The sequence below is a fragment of the Danio rerio genome, chromosome 2, assembly GCF_052040795.2.
Source record: "Danio rerio strain M-AB ecotype USA chromosome 2, GRCz13ab, whole genome shotgun sequence".
NCBI lineage: Eukaryota > Metazoa > Chordata > Actinopteri > Cypriniformes > Danionidae > Danio > Danio rerio.
In genome coordinates, this window is record NC_141022.1 from 7,747,007 (window position 1) to 7,765,729 (window position 18,723).

The 18,723-nt window shown below is 38.0% G+C and overlaps 5 protein-coding genes across 13 annotated transcripts in view; 3 read left to right on the forward strand and 2 right to left on the reverse strand.

Annotated features, from left to right (window-relative positions):
• cdc14aa (cell division cycle 14Aa) overlaps positions 1-10,489 on the forward strand; it is a 40,814-nt gene extending 30,325 nt beyond the window's left edge. For 2 of the 5 annotated variants that reach the window (XM_087239122.1, XM_087239123.1), the window contains exons 10-14: positions 860-998; positions 1,105-1,270; positions 1,361-1,458; positions 5,488-5,610; positions 9,663-10,489. In XM_087239122.1, coding sequence (XP_087095248.1) covers positions 860-998; positions 1,105-1,270; positions 1,361-1,458; positions 5,488-5,610; positions 9,663-9,711 — 575 coding nt within the window. In that variant the 3' untranslated portion in view covers positions 9,712-10,489. 5 annotated transcript variants of the gene reach the window in all.
• The window catches only part of LOC147846195 (uncharacterized), a 1,020,765-nt gene that overhangs the window by 822,704 nt on the left and 179,338 nt on the right, over positions 1-18,723 (reverse strand). The window lies entirely within an intron of this gene.
• The window catches only part of apoltp (apolipoprotein lipid transfer particle homolog), a 597,023-nt gene that overhangs the window by 278,272 nt on the left and 300,028 nt on the right, over positions 1-18,723 (forward strand). The gene's annotated exons all lie outside the window — the stretch shown is intronic.
• Positions 1-18,723, reverse strand: part of extl2 (exostosin-like glycosyltransferase 2) — a 47,107-nt gene that overhangs the window by 10,788 nt on the left and 17,596 nt on the right. The window lies entirely within an intron of this gene.
• vcam1a (vascular cell adhesion molecule 1a) lies at positions 10,543-18,535 on the forward strand. Of its 2 annotated transcripts, none has more exons than XM_087240425.1 (6): positions 10,543-11,577; positions 11,657-11,935; positions 13,859-14,164; positions 15,801-16,061; positions 16,146-16,412; positions 18,062-18,535. In XM_087240425.1, the coding sequence occupies exons 1-6, from the start codon at positions 11,523-11,525 to the stop codon at positions 18,214-18,216; spliced, it is 1,323 nt and encodes a 440-aa protein (XP_087096551.1). In that variant the 5' UTR covers positions 10,543-11,522; the 3' UTR covers positions 18,217-18,535. The 2 variants fall into 2 exon arrangements, with proteins under 2 accessions (XP_087096551.1, XP_087096552.1); XM_087240426.1 differs by having other exon boundaries at positions 11,790-11,935.

Sequence of the window (18,723 nt, forward strand, 5' to 3'; positions counted from 1 at the left end):
AACACTGGATTTAGGACAACAATTACAAACATACAACAAAGACACAATAACACTTATCAAGACAACAACATAAGTTAAAAGTTTAAAAACCAAATTAGCCCCATGCACAATACTGCAAATCATTCTTGGAAACCACCTCATTCACTACAAACATTGATCCGGTTTAGAACAACAACAGCCATTGGGATAAATGACTTTTTATAGGCATTTCTTTGTGCTTTAGGAATTCTAAACCTGCGTCCTGATGGTAGCAATTCAAATGCTGAGTGAAGAGGATGTGTATTATCTTTAAAAATCACAACTGCTCTTTTTTCCATAAAAGAGTCAAATAAAATCTGCAATGAATGCTGTTTGTGACCAGTTATCTTATTTGCCTGATTGATAATTTGCGCTAATTTCTTTTTCTGTTTAAGTGTTGTGTTACCAAACCATGAAACAATATTATATGTGAGAACACTCTCTATAAGTGATCTATATGCCAAGTTTAAAGTCTGTGTACTAACATTAAAACTTCTCAATTTGCGGAGGAGATAGAGGCGCTGACTTGCTTTCTTATAAACCGCCTCTACATTACTATTAAAATTCAGTTTATTGTCAATAATTGTGCCTAGATACTTGAAATTTGAAACCTGCTCTACTATTTAATCCAATCCTGCTTCCAATCTCCAGTACTAAATTCCCCCTTACACTAAAACATCACAACCCACGAGACAACTTTTCACCTCGAGATATCGTCACATCTCTACAAAATGCCATAGCGGTTGATTGAATGCTTAATCTTTCAAGGAAAGTGTTCTCTTGTCTTTTCCAAATATTTTGTTTTCCATACATAATCATTTTTCCTATTGTCTCTGCACAGCTGGCCTTGGCAGGACGGGCACTCTGATAGGATGCTACCTGATGAAGCATTATCGCTTCACAGCACCTGAGGCCATTGCGTGGACACGAATCTGCAGGCCAGGCTCTGTCATTGGACCACAGCAGCATTTTCTCGAACAGTAAGTCCACACATTCTAATAGTAAATACACAAAAGGCAGATTGAAGCATGTTCGGATGTAAAGCAGCTTAAATGATCCTGTTCAAAACTGCTTTCTTTCTCTCAGGAAGCAGCACAGCATGTGGGTGCAAGGTGATCTCCATCGCTCAAAGCAGAAGCAACAGCAGCTGAGGCAAAGCCGACAGCAGGAGAGAAACATGTCCCATCTCATCTCCAGCGTGGACAACTTGTCGATCGACAGCAGCATTCTGAAGCCACCAAGTGTGGATGAGGTAAGAACTCTGAGAACCTGAAGTTTCCAATCGCACAAAAAGTGCACAAAACCTATTTTAATATTGACAATGTGTTTTGTTAATCTACAGAATGAGTTCAGAGAAGAGGACATGATTCTAACGCAAGGAGACAAACTACTAGCCTTGAAAGGCCAACGCCACCCCAGATCTACCACCACAGTGCTTAGGTAGACCTTCAGTTATAATAAATAAAGCGTATGAGTGTTTGTCGAGGACATTGACACAGTGTCAACATTATTGTCAATAGTCTCAGTCAAGAATCAGTATCACCATCACAATGTAGCAGTAAAATATAGAAGTTTTTTGGGGATTATTTAGAGCAGTAAAACAAAAAATGCTCACAGTGGATTCGGAAAGTATTCAGTGTTTTGCTATGCACTATTTCTTTCAAACATTTCAAAATTTAAACTTGGAATGATTAAAATAACTGTAAAGTCATCTCTCTTAGGTGTAATTTGCTTTCAAAGTGTTTTTACAGTTTACTTTTAGCGATCATCCTATTGACAATTGTGTTCCCTTCGTAGTGCACTTCGAAAACATTTGACATTTTTACCACAGCCGTGGCTCATGACGAAATCTATAGGTGACCTATTATTTAAAAGCAGAATTTACGTTTTGTCTCCAAAGCTTGTGAAAACAAAAAACACGGCATACGTTAATGCTTTTCATTTATAGTATGTTATTTATTATGAAATGTATCTGTGCTCTAGGCCTATATGACATGGGCCTGTTGGTTAGAACATTTTTTGCAGTGGTTTGAATGTGTCAAAGTTGTTAAAAAGTAGACCAAAAGAAAAGAAAAAAAAGAAAAATCAATCAATTTACTATATCCTACTTAATAATAATAAAATATTAATTATTATTATTATCATTACTATTAATAAATAGCCTACTTTAAATTACAAACATTAGTAATTTATATGATTTATATACGAGACTAGAATTTGTGTTAGTTAAGTGTGGTTTTTGTGTTTTAGCATGGAATATGGAATATTCTCAATAATATTTGTAAAGGAAACATTGGCCTTATATTTGCCGTTTACATATATTTCAGATATTATGGAATGCGAATGCATGTTTTTACCAAACTAATATTGGATTTTTTTAAGTGTGTATATGTAAAACAACATAGTTTTATACCAAAAATTATGAGAGGGTGCTCCCTGCAGAGCCATTTGAGCAGAGCTGAGCTCCAGCGAAGGGGAGCATGAGCTCTCGCTCTGCCTCCTGTAAGCTGTTTTAATGCGTACACCAACCCCACCCCTAACCCTACCCCCAGTGACATCACTCGTAGAAGAAGTGCAAAAAAGGTGGAGCTCAAGCTCCCCCTCGCTGGAGCTCAGCTTGCCCAAATGGCTCTGCAGCGAGCACCACTTTTTTGGCCATTTTCTTCACCCCGTTTAGAGCGTCTTTATGGAGGTTTTACGTTGTAACTAACTTGGTTAAAAAAATGAATCTGTAACAGAGAAACTACAGTTTTGGGAAAACACTTGTGATTACACCCCAGATTGAAAGCCTATTGACCTTATTCTAAAATGCGGAAGTGCGCCTGTTCTCGCGACTGTTTTAGAACTTCCGATTCAGTCGTCTATGGGAGAAATGACTAGGAATAATAAACGGCAGAAAACGGTCTAAGTACTTGCTCTACAAACAAAAGTTTGCATGACTATACAGACCAAGTAGAATAATATAATTAGAAAATATCAGTTTGCAACATCAAGCAGCGTAACGAGCAGTTTTTAACTTCTAAAAATGGATGGAAGTGAATGAGACCGGAAGTCTCGAGCCAAAAAGAATAAGGTGAATAGCATTAAAATGATAACTCTTATCACTAGTTACGTTTTCCAAAACGTAAGAAAGATTTAGGCGAAGATGAGTTAATTGTTCATAATTGTTAATAATTCATATCATGGGTGTTTTTTTGTTTGTTATGTAGTCAAATAAAAATAAGTATTCTAAATCAGGTTCATTAATAGGACTTTAATGAAGTGTATGCAAGATTTAGACACTAAAGTGACAAACAATGACTGTAATAATCTAAACAATAGTTTGAACAACCACTTAAGAGCCACAATAGATACAAAGGGGTTAAAAGTGAAAGTGAAAAATCTAAGCAAGGAAATGAATCAATAGTTTCAACTATCTGAAAAATGTCAAGAGGTTTACCAGCTTATACGGAACCATTGTTTAATGTAATGTACGATAAGTTCAGCTGTTATGCAAGTGTTCAGAATCGTCTGGGAGGAAAATCTAAATGGATCATTCAATGGTGGAGTTATCGGTTTCTTTCTGGCTAAGTGAAGAATGACTGGCACACAACATTTCCTGTCTGGGCAGTTTTCCTTATTTGTCTACCAGACTAAGAAGAAGTAGCCTTTATTTCTACCAAGGTTACATATACTGTAGGATGCCCTAGCCAATGTTATGGTGTGGTTCTCCATGCAGAAAGGGACGTGATCTAAAGTACAGTACATGCAAATATTGATGATGTGCTAATATATAGCAACCTGAGCAATGCAACAGTCTGTTTTTTGTTTTGTTTTTTGTTTTGTGATTTTTGCTTGTTTTCTACCCGGGTTTCTACCAATGTTGTTTGAGGCTATAGCTATGGCCATTTCTACAGGGGTTGCACAATGAAACTGAAATGCCTTGTTTTAGACCATAATAATTCATTAGTGTGGTGTAGGGCCCCCTTTTGTAGCCAATGCAGCTTCAATTTGACTTGGGAATGACAGATACAAGTCCTGCACAGTAGCCAGAGGGATTTTGAACCATTCTTCTTGCAGAATGGGGGCCAGGTCACTACATGATGCTGGTGGAGGTAAATGTTTCCTAGCTCGCTCATCCAAAACACCCCTAAGTGACTCGACAATATTTAGGTCTGGTGACTGTGCAGGCCATGGAAGATCTTCATTTTCATGTTCATCAAACCACTCTGTCACCAGTCTTGGTATGTTTATTGGTACATAATCATCCTCATACACGGCATCACCTTCAGGATACAATGTTTGAACCATTGCGGGCGCATGGTCCTCCAAAATGTTTCAGTAGTCCATCTAGCACAAGTATTGAGCCTATAGGGAATGCCTTGATATTGAAGCCCAAACCATCACTGATCCACCCCAATACTTCACTCTGGGCATGATATAGTCTGGGTGGTACGCTTCTTTGGGGGCTTCTCCACACCGTAACTCTCCCGGAAGTGGGAAAGACAGTGAATGTGGACTCATCAGAGACACCAACAATTTGTCTTCTTTAAACGCCAGGAAACCCCAAACACTAAATTGGACAGTTTCACTTTCATTTTTCCACCCCTGTATATACTGATCTCTTATTATTTGACTATGCCTAGGTATACTCGGATTTTCATTATAGGACGAATACATTTTTCTGGGCTAGTGCATATGCCTTTTTAGTAATAAGATCCAGTAGGCACAGTATGAGCAGTGGTCTGTTGAATTAATCTCACAATTTATCAATGTCATATATTACCCCATCAGTCCTACACCACTCAGCCTGCTTCGAGCTGGGATCAAACATGGCGACTCTTCCTACGGGAGTCGGTTGCTCTAACAAGGAGGCTAAAGACCATGGCCTCTAACATCTGTCGCTAGAGCGCCTTTAGAAGTTAGAGGAGTGAGGTTTACCTGCACAGCACTTGACTAGCTGGCCTTCGCTACATACACCATACACCAATCGGTCTGTGCTGCTCAGCTTTACATCATACACACCTTATGCCTTAAAGGGATAGTTTGCCAAATAAAAAATACTCTTTTTTTTTTTTAGCCAAGTTAGTCAGTTGTGAAACAGTTTTCATCTACAATGATGACCTGGCCATAAAAGTGCCTCAGAGATCCACAATTAGAACTGTACATGTCAACTCTATCTGATCATAGGCAACAAAACGTTGTTTGATTTTGGTTTGAATTGATTTGATTTTAAATATGAAATGAATTTGATAAAAAACTTGGATGTTTTTTTTTTCCATTCTGAAATATGGCCAAAGAGGTATTTCAAGGATGCAATTTCAGCTGGTTGACTTTTGCCCAAGAGTTGCTGTGATGTTTAAAATACTATTGCACTAAAGCACTTCCCGTGTTTGCAATGATTATTCATTGGAAATCTCCTTTTATTGGGATCTTCATAAAAGATGAGTAAACAGTTTAATAAACTCTGCAATTTAAAATCTTTGGCAGTGGGATAAACCCAGCACCAGGAACCATTTCTCCTCCCAAGACAACCAAAGCTCCACTCTTCCATCCCTCCTCCACTGAACCACTGATGCGAAACCCTTCCTCCTCCGCCGGCAATCTACAGAGGTACAGCAATTTGTCTCCACAGCTAGTGTGTATTTTGTTAGAAATGTTGTTAACCCCGCCTTATTCGCTCCACATAGTATCAATCCCCGTTTAGCCCATTCCCTTGGCAACCTCTACGATGACAACAGCCTCAATGATGATGACAGCAGCACCCCTCCTTCCTCCTTTCCACCTTCCCCACCTCCTGCCCCGGCCCAGGGTCCTCCCATTCCTTCATCTGGCTTCAGTTTTGGGTACACCACTGCTGACCCCAGACTTCCTCCTTCCCATTTAAACTTCAATCAGGAGGCCAACACCAATCCCAACGGCCTCATCGCAACAAACACAATTAGCGCTAATCGCACTGTCAGGCCTGTGAACAGAACTGGTTTTGGGATGTTCTCTGGCGGTCGGCCGGGCCCTCGTAGAGGCCCATTGCGCACTGGACTAAATGGGTTTCCAGGACGCTACCTCAGCAGATCTATTCCAGTGAGTGATCATTTGGCCGCCTTCATCATCTCTTCAGCCCTTGATTTTCACTCCAACTTCAGCTCCACAACTAACTTTCCTTCACCTCCCATTTTTCCTCTGGCCTCACCTACTGCGTCTGTGCAACAGTATTATTGTGCTCTCTGTTTTTTATTTCCTACTTTAAAGGAACGGTTTGCCTTTATGTTGTTCCAAACTTGTTTTTTTTTCTTTCATGTGAATGATTAAGTCAGTATTTCCTATCCAAAAAGGGTAAATTGTCAAGTTTTAGATATTAGAGGGATAGTTTAGCCCAAACTAAAACCATTTACTAGTTCCAAACCAATTTGGCTTTCTTTATCTGTTTTGAGTGTTGAAGAAATCTGCAACCATTGACTTCCATAGTATTTGTTTCTTACCATGGATGTCAATGGCTACAAGGTTCTCGCTTGCTTTGGAATTTAGAAACTTATGAAGATTTGCAACCACTTGACAGTATGTTTTTGGGTGAACTATCCCATTAGCTTGTCTTACCTCACACTCCACAGTTAAAAGTGTTTTAGATTTGGGTTGGAATTCTTGTTTGCTATCTGTGAACAGTAAAGCTCCACCTGCTTTGGTTAAATTAGTCTATAAGGGATACAGCCGTGGATACACACATCAGTATAGTATATTTGTTGTGATACTGTACAACAATCATTTCCATTTATATGTTACTGTGAGGGTTGGGGTGAGTGTTAGTAAAATGCAGTTTAATAGGTAGTTTAATTAATAATATTGTCAATACTCTGTATAATTACAGTTTTTACATTACTGTGAGGGTTGGGGTGGGGGTAGACGTTAATTTATTGGGTAATTTAATGAATGATTCTTGTTATAATGACTGTTTTACATTACTGTGAGGATTGGGTTTAGTGTTGAGGTGGGGGTGGACGTTCATAAAATACAATAATTGAGTAATTTAATAAATAATATAGACAATTCTTGTTATAATGACTGTCATTACATTACTGTGAAGATTGGGTTTAGCGTTGGGGTGGGGTGGACGTTAATAAAATATAAAAATTGAGTAATTTAATAAATAATATAGACAATTCTCGTTATAATGACTGTTTTTACATTACTGTGAGGGTTGGGGTGGGGGTAGACGTTAATTTATTGGGTAATTTAATGAACAATTCTCGTTATAATGACTGTTTTACATTACTGTGAGGATTGGGTTTAGCCTTGAGGTGGGGGTGGACGTTCATAAAATCCAATAATTGAGTAATTTAATAAATAATATAGACAATTCTCGTTATAATGACTGTCTTTACATTACTGTGAGGATTGGGTTTAGCGTTGGGGTGGGGGTGGACGTTCATAAAATACAAAAATTTAGTAATTTAACAAATAATATAGACAATTCTCGTTATAATGACTGTTTTTACATTACTGTGAAGATTGGGTTTAGCGTTGAGGTGGGGGTGGACGTTCATAAAATACAATAATTGAGTAATTTAATAAATAATATAGACAATTCTTGTTATAATGACTGTTTTTACATTACTGTGAGGATTGGGTTTAGCATTGGGGTGGGGGTTAATAAAACACAATTATTGGGTAATTTAATAAAAAATTTCAATAATTCTCCTTAAAATTACCATTACATTGCTGTGAAGGTTGGGATTAAGGTTGGGGTGGACATTAATAAAATACAGTAACTGAGTAATTTAACAAATAATATTGATAATTCTCATTGTAATTATTTTTTTTACATTACTGTGAGGGTTGGAGTGGGGGTAGATGTGAATAAAATACAGTTTATTGGGTAATGTAGTATAAAATAATGATTCTCGCTGTAATTTATTGTTTGTACATCACTGTGGTGGTTGGGTTTAGAGTTGGGGTGGGGGTGGACGGTAATGATATACAATTATTGAGTAATTTAATAAATAACATCAATAAATCTTGTTAACCTCCGGCTGCAGCTGTATCCCTTCTAGAATTATTTGTCTCAGCTATGTTGACATCATCTGCAGAAATGTCCATGCCTGTGAGGTCTGTTTTGGAATTGTGCACAAATTTGCTGATTGGTAAATCTGGTCCTAAAACTCATAAGATTTGTTACAGTTACGCCTGTCGTTCACTACTCCAGCATCTTCAGCCTGCAAAAATGGAACGTTTTAAAAATGCTGTAGTTCCGCTTCAGTGTAGACAACCTGAAATGCATAATTGTGCAAACAAAGGTGCAGCTATCTACAATTTCTGAATGCTGATTGCTGCTTTATATTTCAGCTCAGTGTGGTGGTAAAGGAATTTGAAACCATGATCTCTTTTGGGCACATTTCATGTTCATATTTCTCCTTTTTTAGACTTGAACTTGAATGTAAATTGCTGTTAATATCGCAAATAAGCATTTATAGTTTTTTTTGCCGGGAGCGTTGTGGTAGACTAGCATAAGTTAGTGTGCAAAATTAAGAGTAATTTAAACATTTTACAGTAAAGATGCATGCACTACCTGACAAAAGTCTTGTCGTTGATTCCAGTTGTAAGAGCAATAAATAATAACTTCTAGTTGATCATTTGGGAAAGTGGAAGGTAGATTTTTCTGATGAACCATCTGCTGAATAGCATCCCAATCATCACAAACACTGCAGAAGACCTATTGGAACCCGCATGGACCCAAGATTCTCATAGAAATCAGTCAAGTTTGGTGAAGGAAAAATCATGGTTTGGGGTTACATTTAGTATGGGGGCGTTAGAGAGATCTGCAGAGTGGATGGCAACATCAACAGCCTGAGGTATCAAGACATTAAAAACCACAGGAGAGGGCAAATTCTTCAGCAGGATAGCGCTCCTTCTCATACTTCAGCCTCCACATCAAAGTTCCTGAAAGCAAAGATCAAGGTACGGCATGATTGGCCAGCCCAGTCACCAGATTTGAACATTATTAGGCATGTCTTGGGTAAGATAAAGGAAGAGGCATTGAAGATGAATCCAAAGAATCTTGAGGAACTCTGAGAGTCCTGCATGAACGCTTTCTTCGCCATTCCAGATGACTTTATTAATAAGTTATTTGGCTCATTGCAGAGCTGTATGGATGCAGTCCTCCAAGCTCATGATGGAGTCAGACATAATATTCATTCTTTCTCCACTGCAGCATGACTTTATATTCTATACTGGACATTATTTCTGTTAAAGTGACAAGACTTTTGTCTAAGCAAAGTCAGAGCTTACTGTCCTAATTAAATTATTAAAACTCAAGGCATGATCATATTTTATTTTGGTAAAATTAGTGTAATCTAGATTACCTTGCCTTTCATATAAACCCCTTCTGACACCAAATGATCAACTAAAAGTCAAGATATTATTTGTTTTCCCTAAAACATGGATAGGCGACAAGACTTCTGTCAGTTAGTGTAGTGTATTTTCAATTTAGTATAATCAATGTAGTTTGAGGATTCCAAATATGTTTAATACTTTGCTGTTAGTGCTTACTGTTGCATTTGTACAACTTAAAAGTATATGATGTATAGTGTACTTATTAATTTGGGTAATGTATGCTATCTAGTTTGCACACGTCTTTCACCTCAGTTAATGACAATCTCTCTGTCTCTCCACAGTCCCTTCAGTCTGAATATGCTCAGTACTAAGGCTATGGTTATACACTGAAGGCCATCACACCTGACGCTTTGACCATGGATGGATCATTTCTCAATAAAATGTGGAATTTGTATTTAGAAAATCTCAAGCTGGACTAAAGTGTTAATACATTTATGCAGTGTTTCAGATTAGAAGGTAATATCTGTAAGCCAGATGTATTAATAACAAAAATATTGAGTCATTATTATTTTTTCTACATTAAAAATCTACATTTTTGTGACTAATATTAAATAAATCAAGGGTATTTTCTCTCTCTCTTTAGAAAGTCACAATTGTAATGTAAATCTAAGCAGCTGTACATGCAGAAATATACATGATCATGGTTTTGATTCAGTTATGTAGTAATATTATTGTACAGAGATGATTTTTAAATGTTTTGTACAGATAGTTGTCATTTTAACCAATGTAATTAAGATGCAAACATTATTAAACATCTGCTGTCATTATAAGTTATCTGAACTGGTAAAGATATGAAATGGTCATTATTCGTGTGTACAAAAAGACTGTCAATGTTATATACATTATTGTTAAAGGTTTTAGAACTGTAAGATTTTTTATGTTTTTTAAAGTCCCCACAGCTCACCAAGCCTGCATTTATTTGAAGTTTGCGTGTGTGTGTGCATGTATAAAGATCCTACCATTTAAAATTGTAATATTTACCATAAGAACCGCTAAATGCCATTAGTAAGTAGTTTGTATACTTAAACTCGACAAGTATATTTTATAACAATTAACTTTAAGGATTACACTGCCTGAAATGGTAATTAAATGTATGTTATTCATTCAATCATTTTCCTTAGCCTTAGTCCCTTTTTTCATCAGGGGTCGCCACAGCGGAATGAACCACCAACTGTTCTAGAATATGTTTTACACCACAGGTGTCAAACTCAGTTCCAAAAGGGCCGCAGCTCTGCACAGTTTAGTTCCAACCCTAATTAAGCACACCTGATCAGACTAATTGAGTCCTTCAGGCTTGTTTGAAACCTACAGGTAAGTGTGTTGGAGCAGGGTTGGAACTAAACTGTGCAGGGCTTCGGCCCTCCAGGAATTGAGTTTGACACCCCTGTTTTACACAGTGGATGCCCTTCCAGCTGTAACCCAGTACTGAGAAACATCAATACACACTCATTCACACACACACTTGTACACTACGGACAATTTTGTTTACCCAATTCACCTATAGCACATGTCTTTGGACTGTGTGGGAAACCGTAGCACCCAGAGGAAACACGTGAAAACATGCAAACTCCACACAAAAACACCAACTGACCCAGCCGGGACTCAAACCAGTTACCATGTTGTCTAAAATGTCCTAAATATCCCAGGTTTTGGCCAACTGTTTGCAAGAAGAAAAAATGAATGAACAGAGTTTTTAATATACTTTAGTGTGGTCACTTATTGTTTAATGTATTTTTTATAGGCTCAAGTACATTTCAGAATAAGGGTTTCACTTGGCATAGATTGATCTGTTGGGGTTAATAATAATGTTTTATGCATTTCAAACGTAGCGATTATGCTTTCTGTATAGACTCACATTTTAAAAACGAGAAAACCAAAATGTGTGATAAATATTTAGGTGTATTTTCTTACATTCAAAACAGTATATTAAAATTGATGTTAAATTAAAAACGTAGAGGGGGTTAGTTTTATGCACAGTTTAAAGAAATGAGGAGAACGTTAGCAGGTGTGGCTGGAAGTCTGAAAGGTAGAAAAAGAAAGTGATGGAATTTTGGTCAGGAAACCAGTGCTGGAAGTATCCAAGAGCTACTGCAGCTGTTTCTGAGTCCACATGCTGAAGATACAACTAAAGCAAATCTACCATGTTCGGAGTGAAATGCATCCCCTTTGCGTTGTGGATTATTATTCTCGTAGCAGGTAAGAACACCTCAAATATCATTATTCCCTTTTAACAGTTGACGTTTCACTAGTTTGACAAGAGGACACATTTTCACAGGGGAAAATGACTTAAAACTCAAGTTAACTCCATTAAACCCTGCGGTTCATGTTGGTGAGGATTTGAGGCTGACCTGCAGCTGCAATTCCTGTTCGGTTAATGTGACCTTCACATGGAAAACGTTACTTGACAGATTTCACGGCGGAGTAGTTGAGGACGAGCCGACTGTTTCCCGCCTGCTGATCAGGAGCATCTCGACTGAACACAACATCAAACTCGTCTGTAAAGCTAACTGTGGGAGCGAACGTTCAGAAAAAACTTCAGCAATAAATGTGTACTGTAAGTAACCTAATATTTTTCCTTATAGTTATTTGTATAAATAGGCTAATAGTAATACATGTTGCTAATATTTATTCACTGACTAGCTGCTTGGAACTTAAATATTGAAGTGTAGCCTATATGCTGCGTTGTCTTTTTATCTTCTTGTAAATAGCAATAAAAGTGTTTTTGGCTCATAATAGAAACAACTTTAACTGCTAAAATGGTGATACCTTAAAGACATTGTTAACTCAAAAATGATAATTCTGTCATCATTTACTCACCTTTTATTTTTTTTCCCAGTTTAGATTTTTCATTGAAAAATGTCAGAAACCTAAAAATTAAGTTTCATTGCATTTGCTTTTCCTACTATATGAATGTCAACAGGTTTTCAGATTTTAAAATGTCTTTATTTGTGTTCAACTGAATTAAGAAACTCAAAGATTTGACAACTTGAGTAAACAACATTTTTTGGGGGGTTGAATTATCCCTTTAATCACCCAAATTTGATTATGAGCTAAAGAACCACTTAGTAGTGCTAAATAAACAGTACCTCAACTTCCCTAAAAAACTACTAAACATATATTAGAATATCCTTTTGTTCAATTTTCATTTAATGTGACTGGGTACAAATAATAATTAAAAATAATAATTACAACAGGAGCAGATAAAAAAATGATAAGAGCATAGTATAACAGATGAGTTTGGGTGTGGTTGGACATGGTATTATTTATAAATTGTTATAATTAAATTTATTTAATTTTTTTTCATTCATTCATTTTCTTGTCGGCTTAGTCCCTTTATTAATCCGGGGTCGCCACAGCGGAAATTACCGCCAACTTATCCAGCAAGTTTTTATGCAGCGGATGCCCTTCCAGCCGCACACTCATACGCTATGGACAATTTAGCCTACCCAATTCACCTGTACCATGTCTTTAGACTGTGGGGGAAACCAGAGCATCCGGAGGAAACCCACACGAAGGCAGGTAGAACATGCAAACTCCACAAAGAAACGCCAACTGAGCCGAGGTTTGAACCAGCGACCTTCTTGCTGTGAGGCGACAGCACTACCTACTGCGCCACTGCCTCGATGATTTTTTTTTTTTTTACATGTCTGTTACATGTAGTCTTTGTGGGTTTTTACGTACAGCAAACCTCTTTTTTTTACCAAAACAAATTTCTCCTAGGTAGACAATAAATCATACCTTGACCTTAAAAAGATAAATTTGTGTGTAGCAGTTTTATTATTGAACGAATTGCTATATTTTAAAAAATGAATTAAAATATATAGAATTTGTTTATGATGAGAATTACACTGATTTTAATGCAATCTCTAATTGTGAGTCCCTGTGGGTCTCAATCTTTATCTTTTACTGGTGACATGTGAAACCACTAAATCCAAATATAACTGTCCAAAACACTCTAAAACCAATTAAACGTCCTGATTTTAATGGATAAATGGACAGTTCAACCAAAAATTAAATCTTAGTCACTATTTACTCACCCTCAAGTGGTTCCAAACTTATGAGTTTATTATATTTTTAGTTGAACCCACTATAATAGATTTTAAAAAATGCAAGAAACAGGTAACCATTAACTTAAACAGTGTGAAAAAAATGCAAGAAGTCAATGGTTACCACTAGTTTAAAAAAGAAAGAAAGAAAGTCGAACAGTTTTGTAACAGGGATGAGCAAATGATGAAAGAATGAAAAATGTTTTAATGGCTTGTAATGATATTTGTAGTGAAATTGAACCATTAAAGCCTTTTTTTAGTAGGGCAGTAGTCTTGGAATTGACTATACAGTAATAATGTGTTTCGTCAATTATGGTTAATGTATTTGCATTATTATGTTTAATATGGTGATTCTAAACATCTGATCTAGAGGTAGAAATGCATAATCTAATTTGTTGTGTGTAAATGATTTGGATGTGCATTGTTTGCAGCGTTTCCACATGATCCTGTACTGCCCAAAATAAAAAGCTTGATAACAAATCAGGAACAGATGCTCAGCTGTACAATCTACAACGTTTACCCTTTGGAAAGGTTTCAAATTGAGTGGCTTCTTGGAGATAAGGAGTCTGTGGTGAGCCCTGACACTTACCCTGAAGAACTGTATGATCATGAGCAGAATTATACCTCAGTGTTGAATTACACACATTCTGCTGATAATCTGGGCAAGAATATCACTTGCAAGGCAACGCTAAAATTGCCAAATGGTTTTGAAAAAACTCGTAATTCGACTCTTGAATGTAAGTTTTGGTAACGCTTTCTAAAACCGTTATAACAGGTTTATTCAAGGTTCAGCACAAGTTTATATTTCTTATAGATTTATCATTAAACTTCACTTTCACTTCACATTTAATTGATTTTGATTATCAACAATTATAATACTAATGGTTACAATTAATAAGTTCTCACCTGATCTGGTCATGTCACAATGAAACATTTCAATCAAATTTATTTTATTTTATTTTTTCCCCTTCAATAAAGCAAGGGTTGACCAACCCTGTTCCTGGAGATCCATCGTACTGTAGAGCGGGGGTCACCAACCCTGTTCCTGGAGATCCATCTTACTGTAGAGCAGGGGTCACCAACCCTCTTCCTGGAGATCCATCTTACTGTAGAGCAGGGGTGACCAACCCTGTTCCTGGAGATCTATCCTACTGTAAAGCAGGGGTAACCAATCCTGTTCCTGGAGATCCATCTTACTGTAGAGCAGGGGTCACCAACCCTGTTCCTGGAGATCTATCCTACTGTAAAGCAGGGGTAACCAATCCTGTTCCTGGAGATCCATCTTACTGTAGAGCGGGGGTCACCAACCCTGTTCCTGGAGATCCATCTTACTGTAGAGCAGGGGTCACCAACCCTGTTCCTGGAGATCCATCTTACTGTAGAGCAGGGGTGACCAAACCTGTTCCTGGAGATCCATCTTACTGTAGAGCGGGGGTCACCAACCCTGTTCCTGGAGATCCATCTTACTGTAGAGCAGGGGTCACCAACCCTGTTCCTTGAGAGCCATCTTACTGTAGAGCAGGGGTGACCAACCCTGTTCCTGAAGATCCATCTTACTGTAGAGCAGGGGTGACAATCCCTGTTCCTTTAGATCCATCTTACTGTAGAGCAGGGGTGAACAATCCTGTTCCTGGAGATCCATCTTACTGTAGAGCAGGGGTCACCAATCCTGTTTTTGAAGATCTATCTTACTATAGAGCAGGGGAGCAGGGGTGACCAACCTTGTTCCTGGAGACCCATCTTACTGTAGAGCAGGGGTCACCAACCCTGTTCCTGGACATCCATCTTACTGTAGAGCAGGGGTGACCAACCCTGTTCCTGGAGATCCATCTTACTGTAGACCGGGGGTGAACAATCCTGTTCCTGGAGATATATCTTCCTGTAGAGCAGGGGTCACCAACCCTGTTTTTGAAGATCTATCTTCCTGTAGAGCAGGGGTCACCAACCCTGTTCCTGGGGATCTACCTTCCTGCAGATTTCAGTTGCAACCCATAGCAAACACACCTACCTCTATTTATCAAGTGCTGCTTCAGGTCTTAAATAATTAGTTCAGGTATGTTTGATGAGTTGAAGGTAAACTCTGGAGGAAGGCAGATCTCCAGGAACAGGGTTGAGTACCCCTCATTTAAAGGTTATGTTTCTTGCCCAAAGCTAACAATATCACTTTTAGAGCTTCCAGAAATTGTGACCGGTTGGATTAAATGGATAAAGTAAGATGGTCTTTGAGATAACAATACGCATTATGCCCCAAATGCGTTCGATTGAGTTTTACATGTACTGAACCTGGAATATTCCTGTAGTAAGCTATTGACAAGAATTAAATCACTTTTCATTTGTCCTGAAACTAACAAAAACTTAATGTTTCTTTCTAAGATGGTCCAGGAACTATAACCATTTCCAGTTACAAAGCCTCAGTAAAGCTTGGTGAAAATTTTGAGATAACATGCCATGCAGATGGAAATCCCAAACCCAAAATATCGTGGTGGAAACATGAAGAGGCTGATCCTGAACCTCAGAGCCAAAATGACAAGCTCATTATAAACAATGCTTCCAGGTCGCAGGCAGGTTGGTACCAGTGCAACGCGAGCAATGACCTGGGAAGCCTGCAAAAAAGCATAGAGGTCATTGTTTTAGGTGGGTGAATTAACTTTAAACTGAAATTAAATACATTGTCTATGATCTCCAAGTCCATGATCTTTAACCTTTGTTTAAATGCAGGTCCTCCAAACACCCCCAAAATCCAACTAAGCCACAGTGGAGAGCTAGAAGAAGGAGAAAATATAACCATATTCTGTTCTTCAGACGGCACACTGGCTGAACTGACAATCTCTAGACAGTCCCAGAATGCTGAAACAGGAGGTCACAGCCAATCAGCTGCTCTCTTAAACCTCCCATCAATCCAAATAACAGATGCAGGGACTTACATTTGTGAAGCAAAAAATGACATTGGGATTGAGCGAAGCACAATTGAGATTAGAGTGAAAGGTAAGTTTACATCAACCTGAAGATTTTGACTAGGCGTAGCAACCAATGTGCAGATTCAATAAGATTTTTATTAATATTGTTTTGTGTTGTTGCTAAATCTGACATAGGGTGTACATCTAGTCAAATGTAGACAAAGGGTGCTTTCACATCTGTAGTTGGCTTCATTTGGTCCGGACCAAGGGCAATAAATGATACATTGTTGCATTTTCTGCCGTCTTTGGGTCGTTTTCACACCACACTGCTGGCTTTGGTCCGAACCAGTTGAAACGAACCAAAATGCAGTCATCTGACAAAATCCACATCTCTCATTGGCCAGATGTTGTTGAACATATTTCCTAAACTGCTTATTGCTTGGTCAGAATTCACGTGCGGGAAAATGCCAGTGAACTCCCGCAGGTAAACAAAACCTTTTACTCTGGAGGGACGACTGCACTGGTTGATTGTATCCCTGCTTTAGAGAAACTATACATTATGAAAATGAAGCGGGGCCGCGGCTGGAAAACAGTGTTTAATGCATCGCTCGTCACTTCGGGAGGAGACGTGAATTAATTTAGCTAAACTGCGACATTGTCATCTTGTGTAAATATTACCAACGATCCATCAGGTAATGTTTTCCCCTCTCTCTCTCTGTTGGTAAAGCGCTGTCAACAAATATTTTTCCTTCATATCCCATAATGCACAGCGCACTTCCTACGGCAGCTGAATTAGTCCAAAACGCGCAGTACTTTTTGCGGTTGTACCTGTTTTAGTACGGATCTTATTCTCACCATAAACGAACCGCTCCAGGGTTTGTTTGAAAGTGTACCGAGACCACCTCTTCAAGCACGTCTCGGTACGCTTATTTGGTCCACTTTTGGTGTGCACTTGAGTACGATTGCTGCATTCTCACCTGCCCAAACGAACCGCACCAAAAGGGGAAACGAGCTCTAGTGCGATTCAATCGAACTAAATAAGGCAGGTGTGAAAGCACCCAAAGTTACTGATTATAATGTGTTACATTATTTTTACCCACCAGGCACACAATGTCATAAAACGTTATTATTAGTTTAGCTTTAGGTCGCGATGTCAGGTGACCAAAATTCAATGTCTAGCCAGCGTCCAAGGACAATAATATTTTGACGTCCAATAACAACATCACTTGATATTTGGATGATTTTGGGTTGTGTTGGAAAGGCACCAAAATCTAATGTCGAGCCAACATCTTAAACCAACGTCATATTGATGTTAAATACTGACATTTATAGTCAGGTTTGGCAACCAAAATCCAATGTCTGATAGACATCATAGTGGTAATGTCCACACAACGTTAAGCTGTAACAGCATTAGATGTTGATATTTGGTTGATTTTAGGTTGGACGTTGGACATTGACGTAGGCCTGACATCGCGCAAGGTCCCCACGACATTGAGATACAACGTCTATCTGATGTCATGTTGACTTCCTGTGCCTGATAGGTAGTTATGTTGCTTATAATCATTTAGGCTGAAGGCAATTCACATTTTGGATTTTATACATGCTCAATATTGAAATTTTATAGAAATTTTGACTTTTCTTTGTTTCCTTTTTATCATTATGACTATTATCATAACTTATGTAGTGATGGAGTATTTTAGTGATGTTTTTTTTTTTTTTTACTTCTAAATAATCTAGCACGACAGAGCATGCCTGACCTAATGCCAGACCTGCCTGTAGCCATAATACCTGCTGTTGGGTCAGTGTCGCTGTTGACAGCTGTTGGGCTCCTGATCCGACACTGCAGAAAGAAAGCCAGGAGCGAATCCTGCAACTTGACAGAACTGAACTAAACAGAAGCATTCATCAGGACATCATCTCATGGACAGGTGAATACAACCCTGGACAGTTTTCTGCGGTTATTGGTTTTCTGTCTTCATTCAATTGTAACAGAGTAAGTGTAGCTTATTTACTGGAAGAAAATTGTCATGCTTATTTACATCAAGAATAATTTGATTTAATTCTATTGAAAGTTTTTAAAGATCACAGTGCTGAACTGCAACCACGGTGAACTCCAAAATACTTGTTCATTGTCATTTTTAATCTTGATATTTTGCTTGTTTGTGAGCAAGAATTCAGATCAGAATAAATTTTGTTTATTTTTGACACTAATCTGTTGTGAATCTGATTATTTAGCCCATATTTTGACATTTTATTTGAAAGGGAGTGAACACTTTCATTTCATGTTTTCAATATGCATTTTATTAGATGTAGATTGCTAATAGACTGAATTATATTCAGACACTTCCGTCCAGTTTAAAAAAATCTGAATCTCACTGCATTACATGTAAATTATGAAA